Source organism: Rhinatrema bivittatum, chromosome 12 (assembly GCF_901001135.1).
Source record: "Rhinatrema bivittatum chromosome 12, aRhiBiv1.1, whole genome shotgun sequence".
NCBI classification, from domain to species: Eukaryota; Metazoa; Chordata; class Amphibia; order Gymnophiona; family Rhinatrematidae; genus Rhinatrema; species Rhinatrema bivittatum.
The window spans coordinates 52,482,587-52,503,190 of NC_042626.1; the positions used below are offsets into that span (position 1 = coordinate 52,482,587).

At 47.3% G+C, this 20,604-nt stretch overlaps 1 protein-coding gene and 1 long non-coding RNA gene across 3 annotated transcripts in view; one reads left to right on the forward strand and one right to left on the reverse strand.

Moving 5' to 3' along the window:
• LOC115073786 overlaps window positions 1-20,604 on the forward strand; it is a 37,091-nt gene that overhangs the window by 4,370 nt on the left and 12,117 nt on the right. Inside the window, exon 2 of the long non-coding RNA XR_003852100.1 lies at window positions 15,562-15,667. This is a non-coding gene — a long non-coding RNA (uncharacterized LOC115073786). The remainder of the gene's footprint in view (window positions 1-15,561; window positions 15,668-20,604) is intronic.
• Window positions 9,739-20,604, reverse strand: part of LOC115073784 (alanyl-tRNA editing protein Aarsd1-B-like) — a 40,068-nt gene continuing 29,202 nt past the window's right edge. The window contains exons 11-12 of one of the 2 annotated variants that reach the window (XM_029572558.1): window positions 15,283-15,377; window positions 9,739-10,322 (exon numbers count right to left, since the gene is read on the reverse strand). In XM_029572558.1, coding sequence (XP_029428418.1) covers window positions 10,184-10,322; window positions 15,283-15,377 — 234 coding nt within the window. In that variant the 3' untranslated portion in view covers window positions 9,739-10,183. Of the gene's footprint in view, window positions 10,323-15,282; window positions 15,443-20,604 lie in introns of those variants that run through there. The other variant, XM_029572560.1, reaches the window with a different exon arrangement.

Here is a 20,604-nt window from a genome sequence, read left to right on the forward strand (position 1 = left end):
ATTCTGCTCCCCAAGAGCCATAAACAGGCCTGGTTTTTGCAATATCCAAAACGAATACGTTTGAGGTAGATTTGTAGATAATGGAGCCAGTACATGCAAATCTATCTCATGCCTATTCATTGTGGATATCCTGAAAATCAGAGTTGGCCACCCCTGCACTATCAAACCATAGCAGACATGCATTTGCAATTACAGACACACAGGTCTCACAGATCAAGTCATATACACACCCAAATAAGTCGTGACAACCTCCCTTGCCCACACACATCATACAACCACATGACCACACATCTGAACAGACTGACACAAACACATGCATTTTGACAAATGGCAGACAATTGTCCAGGCACAAACAACAATACACTTACCCAACTCTTCCCACATATTGCAACCAATCACATCCAAACACTTCCATGCTGCAAACACAAGGGTGGTAAAGAAATCAGGGACCTGATTTACTAAAGGCTTTTTCCCTGTACGTACCCGGATCAGTCCAGACTCCTGGGTTTTGCCTCCCCTCCAGCAGATGGAGACAGAGAAGTTTTTGACAGACACTGCCGCTTAAGTTGATGTGCCACCTGCAGTCCATCAGTATTTCTCTATCTCCAGCAGTCTGAAAATGAAAAAAAAAAAAAAGTTAAGAAAAAGCAGTCAGGTTTAGAAAGACGACTCTACAGCCTCCCATCTACTTCATAGAGCCAAAGAAGGAAGGCACCTTCCAGCCCATCCTCGATTTGAAGAAGATGAACAGGGTGCTTTGGGTGCCGCATTTTTGCATGGAGAACTTGCGGTCGGTAATTGCAGAGGTCCACAAGAGGGAGTACCTAGCATCCCTGGACTTGATGGAGGCTTACCTGCACATCAGGATTCGGCCCGACCACCAAAGATTCCTCTGGTTCATGATCCTAGGAGAAGATTTCCAGTTTTGCACCCTGCCTTTTGGCCTAGCAACAGCGCCCAGAACCTATATCAAGGTGATGATGGTGGTGGCAGCTGCCCTCCGGAAGGAGGGAGTTCTGGTGTACCCTTATTTGGATGACTGACTGATTTGAGCAAAGTCAGAGTCTCTCTGTCGAGAGGCAGTGGATCAGGTCCTGTGCCTCTTGCGGTCCCTGGGGTGGATAGTCAATTTAGCCATCTGGTTCCCTCCCAGACCCTGGAGTTCTTGGGAGTCCTCTTTGACACAAGGTTGGGCAAGGTGTTCCTCACTGAGGAGCAGATCCACAAATTGCAAGCTCAGGTTCGCTCGCTGTTGACCATGCGCATGCCCAGGGTCTGGGATTACCTACAAGTTCTTGGGTCAATGGCTTTCACCCTGGAGTTGGTCCCATGGGCCTTTGCTCATGAGGCCTCTTCAGTCTACCTTAAATATCCCATTGGGATCCATCTCCCAACAGTTTCAGCTACCGCTTCCGCTTACAGAATCTGCGTGGTCCAGTCTCTTCTGGTGGCTCACCCCGGACCAACTTTGCTGAGGGGTAGACCTGGAAGTCCCCCTCTTGGATAGTGGTAACCACGGATGCCAGCCTCTCCAGTTGGGTTGCAGTCTGTCAGAACAGATCGGTCCAGGGCCATTGGTCGGTGACGGAGTTCCTTGTGGTCCATCAACCAGTTGGAGACCAGAACCATGCGACTTGCTCTCCAGGCTCTCCTCCCCCTGGTGAGGAGAAGATCAGTAAGGATCCTGTCAGGCAATGCAACAGCCATGGCTTACATAAATCGCCAGGGAGGCACCAAGAGCCTAACAGTAACTCTGGAAACCCGGGAATTGATCAGCTGGGTGGAACTGCATCTGGAGAGGATAGCAGCTTCTCATATTGCAGGCTCAGACCACGTTCAAGCGGACTTCCTGAGCCGTCACCAGCTGGATCCCGGGGAGTGGAAGCTTTTGAAGGAAGCCTTTCATCTTATATGCAGTTTGTGGAACCCGCCCTGCATGGACTTGACGGCGACTTTCCACAATGCCAAAGCCCCAAGGTTCTTCAGTTGGCGTCGGGAAACAGGAGCAGAAGTGGATGCTCTGGTCCTTCCTTAGCCATCAGATATTCTGCTGTATGTGTGTTTCCACCATGGCCACTAATCGGCAAGTGTTGCACCGGGTAGAGGCCCACCGAAGGGATGTAATCCTCATAGCACCGGAATGGCTGAGGCGGCCGTGGTTTGCGAACCTGGTCAACCTAGCGGTGGATGGCCCCTTGCGGTTTCAGCTTCTGCCAAATCTCCTCCGTCAAGGCCCCGTTTGTTTAGAAGGGGCACTAAGGAATAAGGATTATTCAGATACAGTGATTGCTACTCTCTTGCAATTCAGGAAAACCGCTACTTCCCTGGCATATGTCAGGGTGTGGGGTGTTTTGCATCTTGGTGTGTGGAACATAGGGTGGACCCCACCCATGCCTCCGTGAGTGATGTCTTGGCCTTTTTACAAGATGGTCTAGTTAAAGGTTTATCCTTTAATTCCCTGAGAGTTCAAGTAGCGGCTCTGGGTTGAGTGCATGGAGTTCATTTGGCAGCACATCCAGACATCATGCGCTGCCTTCAGGGGGTGAAGCATTTATCTCCTCCCATCCGGAATCCTTGTCCTTCCTGGAGCCTCATTCTGGTTTTGAGGCCATGTATGCATCATCGTTTGAGCCATTGAAGCGCGCAACATTAAAGGATCTTACTTTGAAAGTGATTTTTCTAGTGGCTATATCCTCAGCTTGGCAGGTGTCAGAGCTTCAGGCCGTATCCTGTAGAGAACCCTTCTTGAGGATTACAGATACAGGAGTGTCCTTGAGAACGGTTCCCTCCCTTTCTGCCTAAGGTGATATCATCACTTCATTTGAATCATTCTGTGGCGCTCCCTTCCTTCCCGGATTTGGATTCTTCCACTCCTCAGACCAGAGATATGCGAAAACTGGACGTGAGACGGGCCTTGTTAAGTTACCAACAGTTTCCGCCTGTCGGATCATCTTTTTTGGGCTGTGGAGTGGCCCCAGGAGAGGGCATAAAGCTTCTAGGGCCACTATTGCGCGGTAGTTGAAGGAGGCTATCAGCTGTGCATACATACATCGCTAAAGGTTGGCCGTTGGGCTTCGTACTCATTCTACCCGATCGCAAGCAGCTTGAGTGTCAGCGGGTTTCGCCACAAGAGATTTGTAGGGCGGCTACTTGAAAGTCTTTGCACATGTTTGCCAGACACTACTGCCTGGATATCCAGGCCCCAGAAACAAGGGGTTTTGGCAAAAGCGTGCTTCGAGCGGTACTCTCCAGGTCCCACCCAGTGTAGGAAGCTTTGGTACATCCCAGAAGTCTGGACTGATCCGGGTTCGTACAAGGAAAGGAAAATTGGTCCTTACCTGCTAATTTTTGTTCCTGTAGTACCATGGAATGGTCCAGGGTCCCGCCCAGTTTGAGATTGAGCAGACTCTCCAACTCCCCTATCAGTGTTGGTTGTGTTCTGCAGAATGGTTCTGTTTCTGGTCCCTCGCAGGTGTGTTGTGCGGGCAAGGGTTCTTATTGAATTTCTCAAGGTTTTCTTCTTCCTTCTGCTCGTTTGGGGGAAAATTGTAGATAGTTTGTTATGGTTGCGTTCCTATCCATCTGTCTTGGATAAAGTTCAATACTGATGGACTGCAGGCGGCACCTCACTTAAAGTGGCAGTGTCAGTCAAAAACTTTTCTATCTCCAACTGCTGGAGGGGGAGGCAAAACCCAGGAGTCTGGACTGATGCGTGGTTGACAGGAACGAAAATTAGCAGGTAAGGTCCAATTTTCCTTTTCTCATTCTGTGTTGACAGGGGAAAAAAACCTTAGTAAGTCAAGCCCTCGATTTGCAGTTGCTGCTGTCCAAGCATCAGCTGTTCTTCGCTCTGGGTGAGATGATCTGCCCACCCTTCCCTTGTTTTGCACTTCCCCATCGCTGCCATCTTGTTCCAGCTGCTGCTGCTGCTCCTCCTGTGTGGGACATACTTTTACAGCTCTGGGTTTCATTCCGGCACTTCTGCCTCCGAAGCCATGCTGCTTTGCACTCGTTTCCATGAGGATTTGCCTTTGGAAGCCCATGCGACCACTGGTCCCATTTCCACAAGAACTGATGTCGCGGGGTCAGGGGCCATCAACAAAAGCGCAGTGCAAAATAACAGGAGCGCAAGACAACAGTAAAACAAATTTGATTTTCTTCTGACTTGCAATAAAAATAAGGAGGGCAGGCAGGGTCATGGCTTCAAGAATTCTAACAAGCTGGCCGATACAGTACCCGCCATTGGACGCGCATTTTCCCTTACCCCTTATTCAGTAAGGGGCAGAAATAGCGCGTCCAACCCGCCAAACCTAATAGCGCCCTCAACATGCAAATGCATGTTGATGGCCCTATTAGGTATTCGCGCACGATTCAGTACGTAAAATGTGCAGCCAAGCCGCACATTTTACTTTCAGAAATTAGCGCCTACCCAAGGTAGGCGCTAATTTCTTTTTACTTCTTTTCTGTGCACTTTCCCGGTGCCCGAAGAAATTAGCGCCTACCTTTGGGTAGGCGCAATATCATGGTGATATTAAGTCGGAGGTCCTGAAGGGTAAAAAATGTAAAAGAAAAAAAGAAAAAAAAATTTTGAAGTCAGCCGGTGGCTGTCGGGTTGAAAACTGGACGCTTAATTTTGCCAGTGTCCAGTTTCCGAGCCTGTGGCTGTCAGCGGGCTCGAGAACAGACGGCGGCAAAATTGAGCGCCGGCTGTCAAACCCGCTGACAGCCGCCGCTCCAGGCCAAAAGGGGGTGCTAGGGATGCGCTAGTGTCCCTAGCGCCTCCTTTTGCTCGTTTCTACCGCCAGACCTAATTTAAATACAGAATTGCGAGCACAGGCAAGTGGCCTGTGCACGCGCCGGGAGAGCAGGCGTTCGTCCGCTCTCTCGCGGACTTTACTGAATCGGCCTGACAGATATGTAGAAGAGGTGTGTGGGGGGGTGAATGTGCATGATGGGTATCTGAGTGTAGGGGTGTGTGGACTATGGGTTTGTAGGTGGGAGGAGAGAGAAGAAAAAATACAGAAAGCAGTGGAAACAGACAGGTGCTCAGAAAATGCAGAGCCATGCTGTCACGACTCCTGGGGATGGGATCCCGCCAAAAGTCCAAGACACTTGCCTCATTCAAATTTTGACCACTGTGTGGCCAACCTCAAGGGTAAAAAAAAAATAAAAAATTTCTAATATATTGAAAAAAAAAAAAGCCTCTCCTGTTTATCACTCACTATTTGTGTTTTTAATGTATTTTGATGTTAATTGCAAAGCATGGTTTAGAAATTATTTTGAACAGTCATTGCTGGAATTTTTTTTTTTTTTTTTAAAGAGACAGGCATCAATCAATTGCAAAAGCCACAGAGAAAAGGTAACCTAGCAATAAGGAAAGAGAAAGCAACTGCGTCAGGAAACAGGCAGCCCCTGGCAATTAAAGTTACTCGTGTTCGTGTTTGAACATGTTTAAAGTTACGGTGGAAGCAGATGACAAATAGTTGCCTAGCATTCCGATAAGACACCAAAGCGGATACCGACCTAAGCTGAAAATGTCATTCTTCTACTCCGAGTGCTAAGCCATCTTTGGCTTAACTGGGGTAAAAGTGGAGAAATCTTTAGCCAGACGACATGCTTTAAAATAATAATAATAATAATAACACGGGCACTTATTTGTCTTCCTTAAGTGTCTTGAGTAGATTGTAAGCTTCATGGAGCAGGAACCTCTCTTTTATGTGTGGGTGCAAGGCTGTGAATGTCTACCAGCACTTTAGAACTGAGAAGTAATGAGAATAGGGAAACCAAAATATGCAAATTAAACTGAATCTTACACCAGGTACATGCAACCGTAGCTCATGAATATTCATTGCTAATATTCTAACAGGTGAATTGGAATTTTTTTTCCATAGAAACAGGAGCAGTTTCATAGAATTTTCCTAGACAAGATGACTAAACATGTGGAGGGTGCTAACAAACTGAGTGTTCGACTCACTAATCTAAAGATGTTAATATGACCAATAAATTAGATACAACACACTAATGTTTCATAAAGGTGCTTTTATGCTATTTTATCACAAAAGTAGGGCAGATTTCTAGATCCCTGTGGGATAAATGTCTAACACAAAGACTGATGTGTTTTGTACATCAGTACATAAAAGAAACATTGAAAAACAAAAGGTCCAGTAGTGAAGTGTTGTGTAATGATTTATCAACCACCACAACTGTGAACAAGCAACGGAACCGATAATTCTGATGAACTTCAGTGGGGAAGTTATAGGAGAGCAACATGTGTCAGTGGAGATCACCTTTGTCCCTAGACCTCCACCAAGTTAATGTCAAGGGATCCACAGCGATCCAGCCGCTATTCCTTCCATCTTTACTATGATACAGTGGGAGCAGTAGGGGTTGGAGGGCAATGGTTTGCTTTCGGCCTATGTGACGATTCAGCGAGTTGTTGCTTTTGGGGGGGGGGGGGGGGTCATGTGGGTGAATCTTTCACTTGCTGGCAAGATGCCTTATCCCTTGATCTAGAGGCTGTCCAAGGGGCAGCAGAAGATTGTGGAACTTGATGGAGTTCTGCTCTCCTGACAACCTAACCTGCTACACGCGAGTTATTATTTCTGTGTACGTTAGTGTGTATCAAAATACTTGAATGCCAATAAAGATTTTTTTTTTTAAATGAGATAGCATTTCCTCTCCTAGTTTTCTTTCTTTTAAACATAAAAATAAGCTAAACATGAGCGATATTTTTCTTATGCCCCCAAGTAAAAATCAACAAGCAGGCACAGAGGCTTTGCCACATACCTGAAATATCCAGGACATGGCTCTATTAGCCCTCCTCCCCCCAAGATTTTAATAATTAACTCAATCATAATCAGAGCTTCCCCTCCCCCTCCACGCCCCAAGAACAATCCTATAAAAATACATAATTGAACATTGCACAACTGATTTCTGTTCTGCCAGCGCATGCAGCTGTTATCAGAGAGACATGCTGATGACAGCTGTGACAGGGAAACCACCTGTTAGTTTGATCCCAGAGGGGGTCCCCATGGCCCTCTCCACACCCGCCTCTTACCAAATTTCATTCATGTGAAGACAGGACACAGGACACCCCCCACCCAGTCATAAAGCAGGAGGCATGGTTACAAACATTTTACACCATTAGTGCAAGGTGCTGGGCATGCATGTCCGAGGTGTCTGTAAACAGAAGAACCCTCTATGCAACAAAGAAACCCCTGCCCGCTTTCAACCATCTAGTAAAACTACCACACAAATTATTTGAGTGCAATCAGTTGATAAAAATCATTCCATATGGGAGTGAAGTCTATATAGGGTAGAACAGAATCCCAGCATAAACCCTGCACACCCAAACTCCCCTCACAAAGGGTGCAGAGCAGAACAAGGACACTCACCACAGAAAAATAATATTCAGATTCTGGTGTCACCTCAGTAAAAGCAACACAAACTTTCTCCAATACCAGGAGCACTGTATAATACTAAAACCCTGCAAAAATGTACTTGTAACCTATAGGAAACCTGCCATACCATAACACATTAACTGCCAGATTCAATCAGTTACAGCCCTACCTCTGAAAAGACATTACAAATATTACACTGGGCCCTAAAACACTAATACATCTATTAAGAAAACAGAACAAGTCAGGCTGCTATAGATCCCTATACAAAAATTACAAACTAACAGAATTCTTCACATCAGTCACACATGCAGAACAGACCCTCGCCAAACATAAACTAGAGAGACCACAAAGAAGAAATACAAATTTGCAGTCAAAAACTGAACTGGAAGTCACAAGAAGCCAGACTCTACAGGCAGTGTAAGAATGGAAGAACAGAAACATCACCATTCCTTATTAAACAAACAAATTCAAGAAACGTAAAACATTAATCATGATAGTAAACCCATACTAATAAAAATATTTCAAAACAACTGAAGATAATATTCAATAATAAAAAATCATATACATTTTTAAAAAAAATGTACCAAACACCAATTAAATATTTTAAAACAGAAGACATCAAATAATTAAAAACAGTAAGATTAAAAAATAATCCCTCTCCATACCTGGGAACTTTTGATGTCCAGTCACCCTGAAATTGTCGTGGATTATGGGGTAGGCATTTATCTTCTCCCACACACGCATGCATACAGTCTGTCACTCCCACATGCTCTCATACATGCTTCCTCTCTCTCACACTCTCGCTCAGGGTCTCCTTCTCTCTTCTGGGCCTCTTCTTCAGCCATTGCTGTCCCCACTTGTCTTCTACCACCACAAGATGGGATCTGTGGTGGCCCTTCAGAGGCCTCATCATCTGCTGCTTGGCTTCTTTGGCTGCTGACAACTACCAAAGAAGAGGTTCAGGGGGGCAAGGGCCCCATGTGCTTAGAGATAACGATGCCCCTGCGCAGACTCGCTTCATTTTCAGAGGATGTGAAGAATCTTCATAAACTACCAATGCTTAACTAGCACAAAACAAGTGCAGCGCCTAGAGTTACTAGAAAGCTCCAGGTCACTAAGGACAAGCAAAGATGGTCTTGGATTTACTCTTACTATTCGCATGGTGAAGATGGTTCAGTTTCCCTAAGAAAAGCAGGAGAAACAGGCTATGGGCTTAAACCAGGACAGTCTCCAGCCACCCAAGCTGACATGCTGTTATCAGGTCAGCCTAGAACAGGCGTGGATCTAGAACAGCCGCTCGCTAATGTTTTCAAGCGGCAGAACTCCAAGACGAGGCAGACCTAAACAACTTGAGACAGGGGAAGGGGCGGAGAGGAGGGAGCTGTAAAGCATCTCGGAAATGCCGGCAACCCCAAAAATGGGAGGGGAAAGATACAGGCAAGCAGCGTGATCTTTCAGGGCATGGGAGAAGATTGTTTTGCTACTGATGTGATGAGATAAGGATATTAACGTTAAAAAAACACAAAAAAAAAAAAGATTTAGGTTGGTCCACTGGCAGTGCTGTGCACTGCTATAGCAAAGGAACTGGGTTTGATCCCAGCACAGGTTTTCTGCCCCTGGGTCAGACGAGGCTGGGGAGGCAGCGGTCACAGCATCCTGGAGCAAGGGAAACATGGACACCGCTTAAAGGCGACACTTAGTGGTCAGATTCAGGCTCCCATGATTGCAGGGTCCCAGAAGGAGTCCCGGGCCTCGACCCCTGGCCAGGATCTGACTTGCTGTTTTTGGGACAGGGACGGGATAGAAAACAGGAGGGAAATCTCCAGGTGGTTTCAAATGAAAGTTCAGAGCACCAAATTCCAGCCCTGGTTCTGGCTGAGTTGGATGTCCAAAAAGAGCAAGAGAAAATTACAAGTAAAAAAAAAAAAAAAACCAAAAAAGATTTCTAAACTCACCACTGCCTGGAATAGCACAGGAAGAGAGAGAGCTGTGCATTACGAAGCTGACCTGCTCTACTGTCCTTCAGTAGTTATCCACAGAGGCAGCTGCTGCAATTTTGCATGTGATGGAAACAGGGTTTTTTGTTTTTATTAACCATCTTTATTCATATTTTCAAAGCAAATGACATTTCATGAGTCTCTGGCACATTAATGGCCAACGTCTGTGATGCCACGACACCGGAGGAAGATTATACAGCTCCCTGCATTCTTGTAGTCTGTAAAAGGTGATTCCAGACTGGCAAATGAGCCAGAATAATTTTTAAAAGGGTTTTCTAGGGGTACTAATAAGGGGAAAAATGTTATTTTACATGGAGAAAGAGAACACTCAGGCAACGTTATGGCATTCCACAAACTATTTATTAGCGCATTTTCCAGAACAATGGATGCAAGAGTTTGGGTTAAAGGGACAGCTTAGGGATACTTTAATATCTGCAGTGTGAAATTTTGCCAATGAACATGGAGAAAACAAAATAATTACACAGTCCTTTTATGCCACATAAAACTGGCACTATATTTTTTTTCCATTCCCCTACACACCCTAAAGTTAGGGGAAACTCTCAGACAAACACAAACATACAAAATCCACACCCACTAAGTGCCTTCAGCCACCAGCACCATTTATAACTTCAACATCCTAAACCAACGCAATCTGGTTTGTGGTGCAGTTCGGTTTCTCTTCTACCTTTTTATATAATTAGCTAAGTGTTAAAGTCAACAAGATTCTGGATTCTGCAACCTCCAAGTGGGTAATGATCCATGCTGAAGTCATGCCACCTGCCCCTCTCACTCCTCGGTGGGTGGCCAGCCAGCGAGGGCTTCCCGCAGCAGCGCCTCCACCTCCGGGCGACGGCCCATCTTATTGGCTTTGCCCTGAAAGCGCTCCCGCTTCCCGGCACCTTTGCCCTCCAGGAGCTCAGCCACCCTGCAGGAAGAGTCACAGGAAGGAGGGGTTAGAGAGGAAGGATATAAAAACACAGGAGGGAAAAAAGGATCACCCATCAGGTCCACTTCTTTTTTTTTTTTTGCCCCTCTCAACTCCACCCCCACAGAAAAGCAGCTTTAACCAAGAAACCCCTGCGTGCAATGGGGTAAAACCAGGACTGGATCAGGCTTGCTGGTAAAAAATATAAAAGAAAACAAACCTAAACAGCTGGCAAACCCCTCAGAAAAATGCAATCACAATAAGGTTTCTTGACTCTTGGCATCTACAATGCAAAGCCTTACCTCAACCCGAAAATTAGTTAAAAAAAAAAAAAACAGCCACAAAAATGGGCCGATGCTACCTTTCCAAGGCAGAGGAACGTTGGAAGATGCACGCTTTCAGAACTATCGAGGTTCCCTTCCTGGACGGTGACTGCCAGCCGTAAAAAGATATCATCCACGGAGCCACCCAGGCTGCTCCTTTAACTGGCTCCAGATGTGTTTCTTTGGGTCCTGCTTCCTTTTAATGTTACCTTTGCTGAGTTAGTGCAGAGCTTCCCTTCTGATTTCTTGTAACTTGTATAGAAATGGTTTGTATGCAGGCGAGGCACATGATCATTCAGTTCTGGTCCAACCTGAGGCCCGGGTGCATCCAGCCGCGATGTGCTTTCATGGGAGGGTCTCACCGCAATAGTGGGGCCCCCTCCCCTGAAAACATATCATGGATGTACAGCGCGGTTTTTTGTTTTTTTTTTGTCTTGCAGCCAAACACCGCGGGACAAAAGAACGTGGCAAGTGGCCCTTTAACGCGATGGCTGTCCCCAACCTCCAGGCACAGGCACTGCCTTAAAGGGCTGCTGCCTCCCCCCTCCCCCACAAAAAAAGTCTCTATAAAATGGGGAAGTTAATTAGTGGTCAGTGCTGATCTCTGGTTCAACCTGGAGCCGCCACTCGAGGTGGCCCCAAATCCCACAAATAAAAAATGTGAATAAAGTTCCTGTGCAGCGATGGCCCTGGCCCCCCCCCCCCAGTCCTCCCCAAAAATGTCATAATGGCCTCATTGGGGTGTACAGTCCCCCACCCCTCTCCCTCCCAGAGGTGATTTTTAAAAGATTGTCTGGTTTGGGCCTGGTTTGGGTCTGGGTCGTGCCCCCCCCCCCCCCCCGCAAAGATGAGTAAAAGAAAATGTGCAGGTCCGGGGGCTCCAAACCTCCCTCCTGCACCCCTCCAAACCTTAGAAAAGCAGGTGGGATCTGGCAGCAGGGCCAGGGCACCCCCTCCCCTCTCACCCGGCCAGTTGGAGCCATTTTTGATAATAGCAGCGACCTACCTTGCCCAAGCCATGTGACGTGGCAAGGTCCGGGGACGGGCACATTTTCTTTTACTTGCCTTAGGGATAGGAGGGTGGCCCAGGCCTGCACCAGACAATTTTTTTTAAATCACCTGGGGGGGGGGGGGGGAGTTACAATGTCTCTAGACCCCAATGAGGCCATTATGACACCTTTAAAAGAGGGAGGGGGGCCGGGCCATCAATGGGCAGGAGGTTTACTCATTTTTTTTTTTATTTTTTTTTTAATTTCTGGGGATTCATGGCGGCCTTGAATCCTCAGAATCTTTTCCTTACTTTTGCCACGGCGCTTTCATTTATTTATTTATTTAATCGACAGGCTCTTTCAATGGGAGGCGGGAGCCTCGGGACCCACGTTAAGGCCCCAGGCCTCCCTCTCACATTTACCGCTTTTCAAATAGGGGTAGTTATTTTATCGCAGCTGACCGCCTTCTCGGGTGGCCGCAATCACATATTTGCATCAAGCTGCCTGGATTGCAAACAGGATGCTGGGCTTGATGGACCCTTGGTCTGACCCAGTATCGCATGTTCTTATGTTCTTAATGTGGTTTCTTAGCATGCATTTGCATTATTCATACATGCAAATCACACGCAAAGTGAGTCATTGAAATAGGGGAGGGAACCTGGGTGGGGAGATACAAAATATCACATATATCGCGCAATATACGCTGTTTAACATGCATTAGAGCACTACTGCAGCTTAATGCATCCCCCAGTAAGGCTATATAAGTATCTCAGACAGTCCCTCCCCTGTTTAAGATATTTTTTGTTTTGTTTTTTTTAATATGGCCATCCTAGATTTTTTTTGCTGCAGAACTGTAGTTGGGGCTCAAGCTTCTTCCAACTAAACAGTAAGCTTGAAGAGCAACAATGGGAGCAGAAGGCCAGTCCCTTCCCCCACAAAAATATTTTTTCTTAAGCATAATTAAATAAGCATGATCCTTGTTCCCCCCTGCATCAATTTTACAAATCAATTGATCCATGTAGCTGATACATTTTACTGAAGTTTCAGGTTTTAAATTAGGGTGAAAGGAAAAATTACGTCTTACCTGATAATCTCCTCTCCTTGAACCCAGTCAGTCCAGTCCAGACAGATGGGTTATTCACCCCAACTAGCAGAAAGAGACCGAGAACAACAGATTTCGCTGACGTCACTCATATTAGTCCTGGGGGAATTCTGCTCTACTACGGAGCACAGAATTCCCCTCCTGCACAGAATTTGGCAGGCCATTCTGCTCACAGCGAAGTTGAAGCAAGTCCTGGTGTGTGTGAGAGAGAGAGATTGGGAGCGTGTGTGAGAGAGAGAGAGAGAGATTGGGAGCTTGTGTGTGTGTGTGAGATAGAGATTGGGAGCTTGTGTGTGTGTGTGAGAGAGAGAGAGATTGGGAGCTTGTGTGTGTGTGAGAGAGAGAGATTGGGAGCGTGTGTGTGTGTGTGAGAGATTGGGAGCTGATGTGTGTGTGTGTGAGTGAGAGAGACTGGGAGCTGGTGTGTGTGTGTGTGCGAGAGAGAGAAAGATTGGGAGCTGGTGTGTGTGTGTGTGTGAGAGAGAGAAAGATTGGGAGCTGGTGTGTGTGTGTGTGTGAGAGAGAAAGATTGGGAGCTGGTGTGTGTGTGTGTGTGAGAGAGAAAGATTGGGAGCTGGTGTGTGTGTGTGTGTGAGAGAGAGAGATTGGGAGCTGGTGTGTGTGTGTGTGTGAGAGAGAGAAAGATTGGGAGCTGGTGTGTGTGTGTGTGTGAGAGAGAGAAAGATTGGGAGCTGGTGTGTGTGTGTGTGTGAGAGAGAAAGATTGGGAGCTGGTGTGTGTGTGTGTGTGTGTGTGTGTGTGTGTGTGAAAGAGATATTGGGAGCTAGTGTGTGTGAGTGAGAGATATTGGGAGCTAGTGTGTGAAAGAGAGATTGTCTATGTGTAGGGGAGGTGAGCGAGAGAGGGATCCACTGTACAGGGGTATTTCAGAGAGTGACATAGGTAGCCTTGTGAGGGGGTGTGTGTGCGCAAGAGATAAAGGGAGCTTGTATGGGCGTGTGAGCAAAAGAGAGGGAGCCTTTATGAGGGTGTGTGTGCGCACACGCAAGAAAGAGGGAGTCTGTATGAAGGGGTGGGTAGGGTGTGCATGAAAGAGAGAGAGCCTTTATGTTATGTGTGTGTGCGCAAGAGAGGGAGCCTGTTTGAGGGGGTGTGTATGTGCAATAGAGAGAGGGAGCATGCGCACGTGTGTGTGTGTGTGTGGGGCCTGAGAGGGTAAAGTGAAAGGAGATTGGCCAGGGGAGTAGGGAGAGAGGGTGGAAGAAACACTCTCACAGTGAACTTCTCCACCTGCCGGTCAGGGTGAATAACCCATCTGTCCGGACTGCTCTGACAGGTTGAAGAAGAAATCTGTTTTCCTAGATTAACAGGAGCCTTATCTGGGGGGACAGGGATGCTGTCCAGCCTGCGATTCCACGTCCCAGCTGTGCCTCGCCGATTAATCGGCAGCTGGCAAGACAAACTACAAAGAGATGTATTGTATTTTACACCCCCCACCTTCTCCTCAACCCTTCAAAGAGCGCCTGGGTTCATTCACTAGAAACCATTACCTAAAAGCACATTAATGCAAGAGCTCTGGCAAACACTACTCTTCTAGTTAGATTTTGGTCTGGCGATTTTCCCCTGCTCCTCTGGGCTTTCATCCTGGGCTACGGGTGCCATGAGCCTTCACTTGCAGCTACCCAGGATTTTAACCCTATTTTATAAACCATCCCACCTAGCGTAGCCACTGCAGTGTTGGTTTGTGGCCAGGGGTCACAGATCTCACCTGCCTTCAGAACCTGATGTGCCTAGCAACCCTAAATCCAGCCTTTGGCTGGTCCGTATTCAGAAGCATTTTAGCTGGATAACTCAGAAATCATCCAGCTAAATGAATGTTTGGCCACTTATCCAGCTAAATTCTTATTATCCAACAGAAATTGGGCCAGATGAGTTAGGGGCATTCTGAGGGCATAACTGGAAGACGCACCTGGATAAGTTATCCACCAAAGTCTGGTCATCCCACAGACCTGTCCTAAAGTTAGCCGGATAACTATCTAATTTTAACTTGCCAAGCTGCTCAAAGACTGAATATGGACCCCTCTAGGTGTCACTGTTGAGCAATGCCCAAGACTCCCTATCCTCAGCCAGCCCAGGGATCAGAGGTTGGGACCGGCAATGAAACTCAAGTCTTCTGCATGGCACTGCTGCCTCTGAGCCACCGGGCCAGCCTTGCTTTTCTTGTAATCATATTTGTTCTTGATGCCAGAGGAGGTGTGATACAGCCTGAGCCAAGGCAGACCCGGGAACACTAGACTAACACTGTTCAGTCTCCTCAATAGCTGGTCTTAAGGTTAATATTTCAATTAACAATAACTTTCTTAAAATATTATGTAGTACTGCCTCACTAATTTATTTCCAGTGCTTCATGTTTTTAAGTTGCTCAGTTCTTAGGAATTTGTCTTCTGTTTGCTCTCCCCTGCAAAGCTTCCCCTTCTCTACTGCATCACGAGTCAGTCAGGGTGCCCATCTCACTCCTGTTCACACACGAGAAAGATATCCTGTCCGGCAGAGTTAGATACATAGGCTGTTGGCATATACTGTACCTGGGTCCCAATTTCTCAACTAACTCTTGTGGTCCAGCTAGCAGAAAGAGCCCGGATGTTTTCTCATCCCCAACGGTTAGGAATATCAGGGTTTCCTGGGAACAAACAATCGAAGGGCAGGTCAGACGGCCCTGTTTGCCAATGGGGTATCTATATTTTCCTAGGATGAAACACAAAAATATGACAGCAGATAAGGGCCGTCTAGCTTTCACTTTACTTCTTTGCAACTAAGGATCCTCTGAACTTATCCCAGGCTTCTGTTACTGTTTTTGCTTCCAGCCCTAGGACACCACTCCATGCATCCACTACCCTTTCCACGAAGAAATATTTTTGGATGTTATTCCTAAATGGCTTACAAGATCCAAGGAAGCATGGTTTAACAGAGGTAGGTCTTGCCTGACTAACAGGACCAATTTCTTTGAATGAGTAACCACAGAATTGGATCAGGGGAGAACGCTAGATGTAGTGTACTTGAATTTCAGGAAGATATTGAGTGCCCTTGGTGTGAGCTCTAAAATGACTGAGTTAGAAACTGGCTGAGTGGGAGGTGACAAAGGGTAGTGGTAAATGGAGTTTTTTCTGAGGAGGGGGTGTAACTAGTGGTATGCCTCAGGAACTGATCCTTGGACTGGTTGTTTTCAACATTTTTGCGAGCGACATTGCAGGATTGTTGGGGAAAGCTGTTGTTTTGCCGAGGATACCAAAATCTACAACAGAGTAGACACTTAGGAAGGTGTGGAAATCATGAAGAGGGACAGGGCAATAGTAGGCAGTCATCCTGGAGCTCTGGTTTTCAGGATATCTGTGATGAATATTCATGAGTTACATTTGCATACAATGGAGGTAGTACATACAGATACACCTCATACATATGAAAACCAGATCTGTTTATGGCCCTCCAGGACTGGAGTTGCCCACCTCTGGTGCAGAATCTGGTAGTTTAGATTTAATGCTAAAAAATGCAGAACTATGCATTAGGGCTGCAAAAACCCAAGGAAGCCGTGTAGTATAGGGTGTGAAATTCTTCCATGCACAAAAGAAGAGCAGGATCTGGGAGTGATCATCTTTGATGAACTCAAGGTGAGCCTCAAGTGAATAAAGTGATGGCAAAAGCCACAAAGATGCTTGGCTGCATATGGGGGAGGAATGGTCAGCAGAAAAAAGAAAATTAGTTCTTAACTGCTAATTTTTGTTCCTGTATTACCACAGATCAGTCCAGACTCCTGGGTTTTGCCTCCCCTCCAGTAGATGGAGACAGAGAAAGTTTTACTGACACTACCACTTCACATGAGATGCCACCTGCAGTCCCTCAGTATTGACCTGTACCCAAGCCAGAAATGAAACAAACAAAACCAACGCCTTGATTAATCTCCCCTGAAGGAGTAGTGGGAAAGGAAACCTGGAACTGAGAACCACACCCACACAAAATCCTGTGTAGGACTAACAAAAACCTGTGCCACTCTTCAGGGTAAACTTAATAAAACAGATCAAGCGGACTTCACAATTATCCCTTTTCCTCAACTGGGCGGGACTCTGGACTGATCTGTGGTACTACAGGAACGAAAATTAGCAGGTAAGAACCAATTTTCATTGCCCTGTACGTACCCAGATCAGTCCAGACTCCTGGGATGTACCAAAGTTTCCCTAAATAGGGTGGGACTGTGAGAGTCCTGCTCGAAGCACGCTTTCATCAAAGCCCATGGCCTCTGGGACCTGGACATCCAAACGGTAATGCCTGGAGAAAGTGTGTAATGATTTCCAAGTAGCCGCCTTACAGATCTCCTGTGACGAAACTTGTTGATACTCAGCCCAAGAGGCTGCCTGAGAACAGGTAGAATGCGCCCGTAGCCCCTCCAGAACAGGGCGACCTTGACAGATATACATGGAGCTAATAGTCTTTTTCAACCACCGCACATTTGTGGCTCTTGACGCCTTATGACCCTTTTTGGCATCACTCCACAGCACAAAAAGATGATCCGACAAGCGGAAGCTGTTCGTGACCTCCAGGTGCTACAACAAAGCACGCTTTACATCTGTCGTAATTCTTTAGCCTGAGGCATCATAGGAGCCAAACATGGAAAGGACAGGAGCTCCACTGACTGATTTAAGTGGAAGGACACTCCTGCATCTGAAATTCTCAGAAAGGGCTCCCTACATGACAGGGCCTGAAGTTCGGAGATTCTGCAAGCCGAACAGATTGCCACCAGGAAGACCACTTTCAAAATGAGATCCTTCATAGCAGCTTGTTTCAGAAGTTCAAACATAGGAGCACACATGCTCTTAAGGACCACGTTAAGGCTCCAGGAAGGGCAAGGCTTCCGAACCAGAGGACGCAAATGTTTCACGCCCCATAGAAAACACACAACGTCCGGATGTTCCACCAAAGACACCCCTTGAACCTTACCTCGAAGACAGCCCAAAGCCGCCACCTGAACCCTGAGGGAATTAAAGGATAAACCTTTTACCAAACCGTCCTGCAAGAAGGCCAAAATATACACCATCGAGGCTTGCATAGGATCCACCTTCTGCCCGTACACCAGACCTAAAAAACTCTCCATACTCTCATATATTGGCAAGACTTGCATGTCCCTGGCCTAACGGCCAAGGTGGAAACACGAACAAAAGGACGTCCGTCAGCCAAGGCAGAACTAAGGCATCTACCCCTTCTGCTCATCTTTCCCTTCGCCAACTGAAGAAATGCGAGGCTTTGGCATTGCGGAAGGTTGCCATTAGATCCATGCATGGTGTGCCTCACCTGTGACTGATGAGGCACATCGCTTCCTCTGACAACTCCCGCTCTCTGGGGTCCAGCTGCTGCCGGCTCAGAAAATCCGCTTGCACGTTGTCCGTGCCAGCTATGTGGGACACTGCTAACCGCTCCAGATGTTTTCTGCCTGGCCGATTAAATCCCAGGCTTCTTGAGCCACTGCTAGACTTTTGGTGCCCCGCTGTCGGTTGATGTAAGGCACCATTGTCACATTATCCGACAAGATTCTCACCGGCCTCCCCCTCACCAGGGGCAGAAATGCCTGCACAGCCAAACACAAGGCTCTCATCTCTAAACAACTGATGGACCACAAGGCTTCCTCTGCCATCCACCGCCGTTGCACAAACTGGTTCTGACACACTGCTCCTCACCCGGAGAGGCTGGCATCAGTGGTGACGATCGCCCAGATCGGGACATCTTAAGTCCATACCTTGTCTTAACTTATCCGGAAGGAGCCACAATGAGAGACTGGACCGAGCAAGCTCCGTAAGTGGGAGAGACAGCTGAAACTGCTCTGACAACGGGTCCCAGCGGGATAGTAAAGCCAAATGTAGAAGTCTCATATGAGCAAACGCCCATGGAACCAACTCCAAGGTGGAAGCCATAGACCCGAGAACTTGCAAGTAATCCCAGACCTTTGGTACTTGCTTCTCCAACAATCCGTGAACTTGAGCTTGCAATTTGGAAACCCGCTCTTCGGTGAGGCTTACTTTCCCCATCCTGGTATCAAAATGTGCCCCAGGAATTCCAAAATCTGGGAAGGGAAAAGATGACTCTTGGACAGATTGACTATCCATCCCAACGATCTCAGGCGCCAGAGGACTAAGTCCACTGCCTTCCGACAAAGGATTTCTGACTTCACCCAAATCAGCCAGTCGTCCAGATAGGGGTGAACCAAGACCATGCCCTCCGGAGAGCCACGGCTACCACAACCATCACCTTGGTTGAAGTTCCTGGGTGCCGTCGCCAGACCAAAGGGAAGGGTGCAAAACTAAAAATGTTCTCCCACAATCATGAACCTCAGATATCTTTGATGATCGGGCCAGATTCCAATGTGCAAGTATGCTTCGGTCAAAGCCAGAGACACTAGGTACTCCCGCTTGTGCACCAAGGCAATCACTGACCACAGGGTTTCCATTCAGAACCAAAGAATCTTCAGAGCCACATTCACCTTTTTTAAATCAAGGATTGGACAGAACGTGCCTTCCTTCTTGGGAACTATGAAATAAATGGAATAGCAGCCTGTCCCCTCTCCTCCAGGAGGACAGGAACAATGGCTCCCAGCCTGCGCAGATGACAAACTGTTTGTCACCCTACCAGCTTCTTTTCTTCGTAAGTCATGGGGAGACTAGGAACAAATCTCTTAGCGGCTGAGCAAATTCTAAAGCGTAACCTTGTTTTATCATGCTTAAGACTCACTGGTCTGACAATCTTGGTCCACTCCTTGTAGAAGAGCTAGCCGGCCTCCTATCGCTGGCACCGAGGAGTGGACCAGCCCTCGCAACATTGGGAGAATTTGGCTCCACCTCCACCCTGGGATGAGCTCTCTCTACCCGACTTCGCCCTCGAAAGGACTGGTTCCAGGACAGTTGTCTGCCCGAGGACTGTCGCTGTGTACTCCCCAATGCTCTGAGCGGCCGAAACCGCCAACTCTCTCTGAAGCGAGAATGAGGAGGAAAATAACTTTTCCCATTCAGCTTATCTTCAGGCAATTTATGAACCTTATTCTCACCGAGAAGCTTGATCATCTCCTCCAAGCCCTTACCAAAGAGCAATTTCCCTTTAAAGGGCAAAAGCTCCCAACTGAGACTTGGATGAAACATTGGCTGACCAATTTCTCAATCAGAGGAGTCTCTGGGCTGAAACCGCTGATATCATAGTCCTGGAGGAAGTCCTGACGAAGTCATATAAGGCATCTGCGCTATATACCACTATGGCTTCCAGCCGCTCCGCCTGTTTCATCTCAGATTCAGACAAGAATCTGTCAGCTTGCAACTGCTGCACCCGGTGTAAGGCAGCTCGAATGCCAAGGGCAGACACCTCAAAACTCTTGAGGTGCACCTCCAGCTTCCTATCCTGACGGGCCTTCATAGCTGTAGAACCGGCAACCGGAAAGGTCGTCTTCTTAATAATAGCCAAAAGAGATGCACCCACCTTCAGGACCTTCAGAAGCTCAAGCGTATCCTCTGGCAAAGGATACAACTTATCCATAGACCTGCTGACCTTCAGGCCTGTTTTGGGAGTATCCCACACCCTAAACAGCAATGCACTGACAGACTTGTGAAAAGGAAAAGACCTCGTTGGACCCCAGAGGCCAACCATGACTGGGTCCACTGCTCCCAATTCAGATTCCTCTGGCGGGACCCTCTATACACAGTTCCTCCAGAACAGCGGGTATCAGGGGACCCAGCTCCTCCCTGTGGAACAACCGTACCACCTTGGGATCATCGCGTTTGATCGGGTTCTTTGACAATGACTGATCAGAGTTCTGATCCACCAAACCCGGCTCAAAACGCGGAGGGTTTTGCACTTGCAGATCATCCGCTTTTGAAATT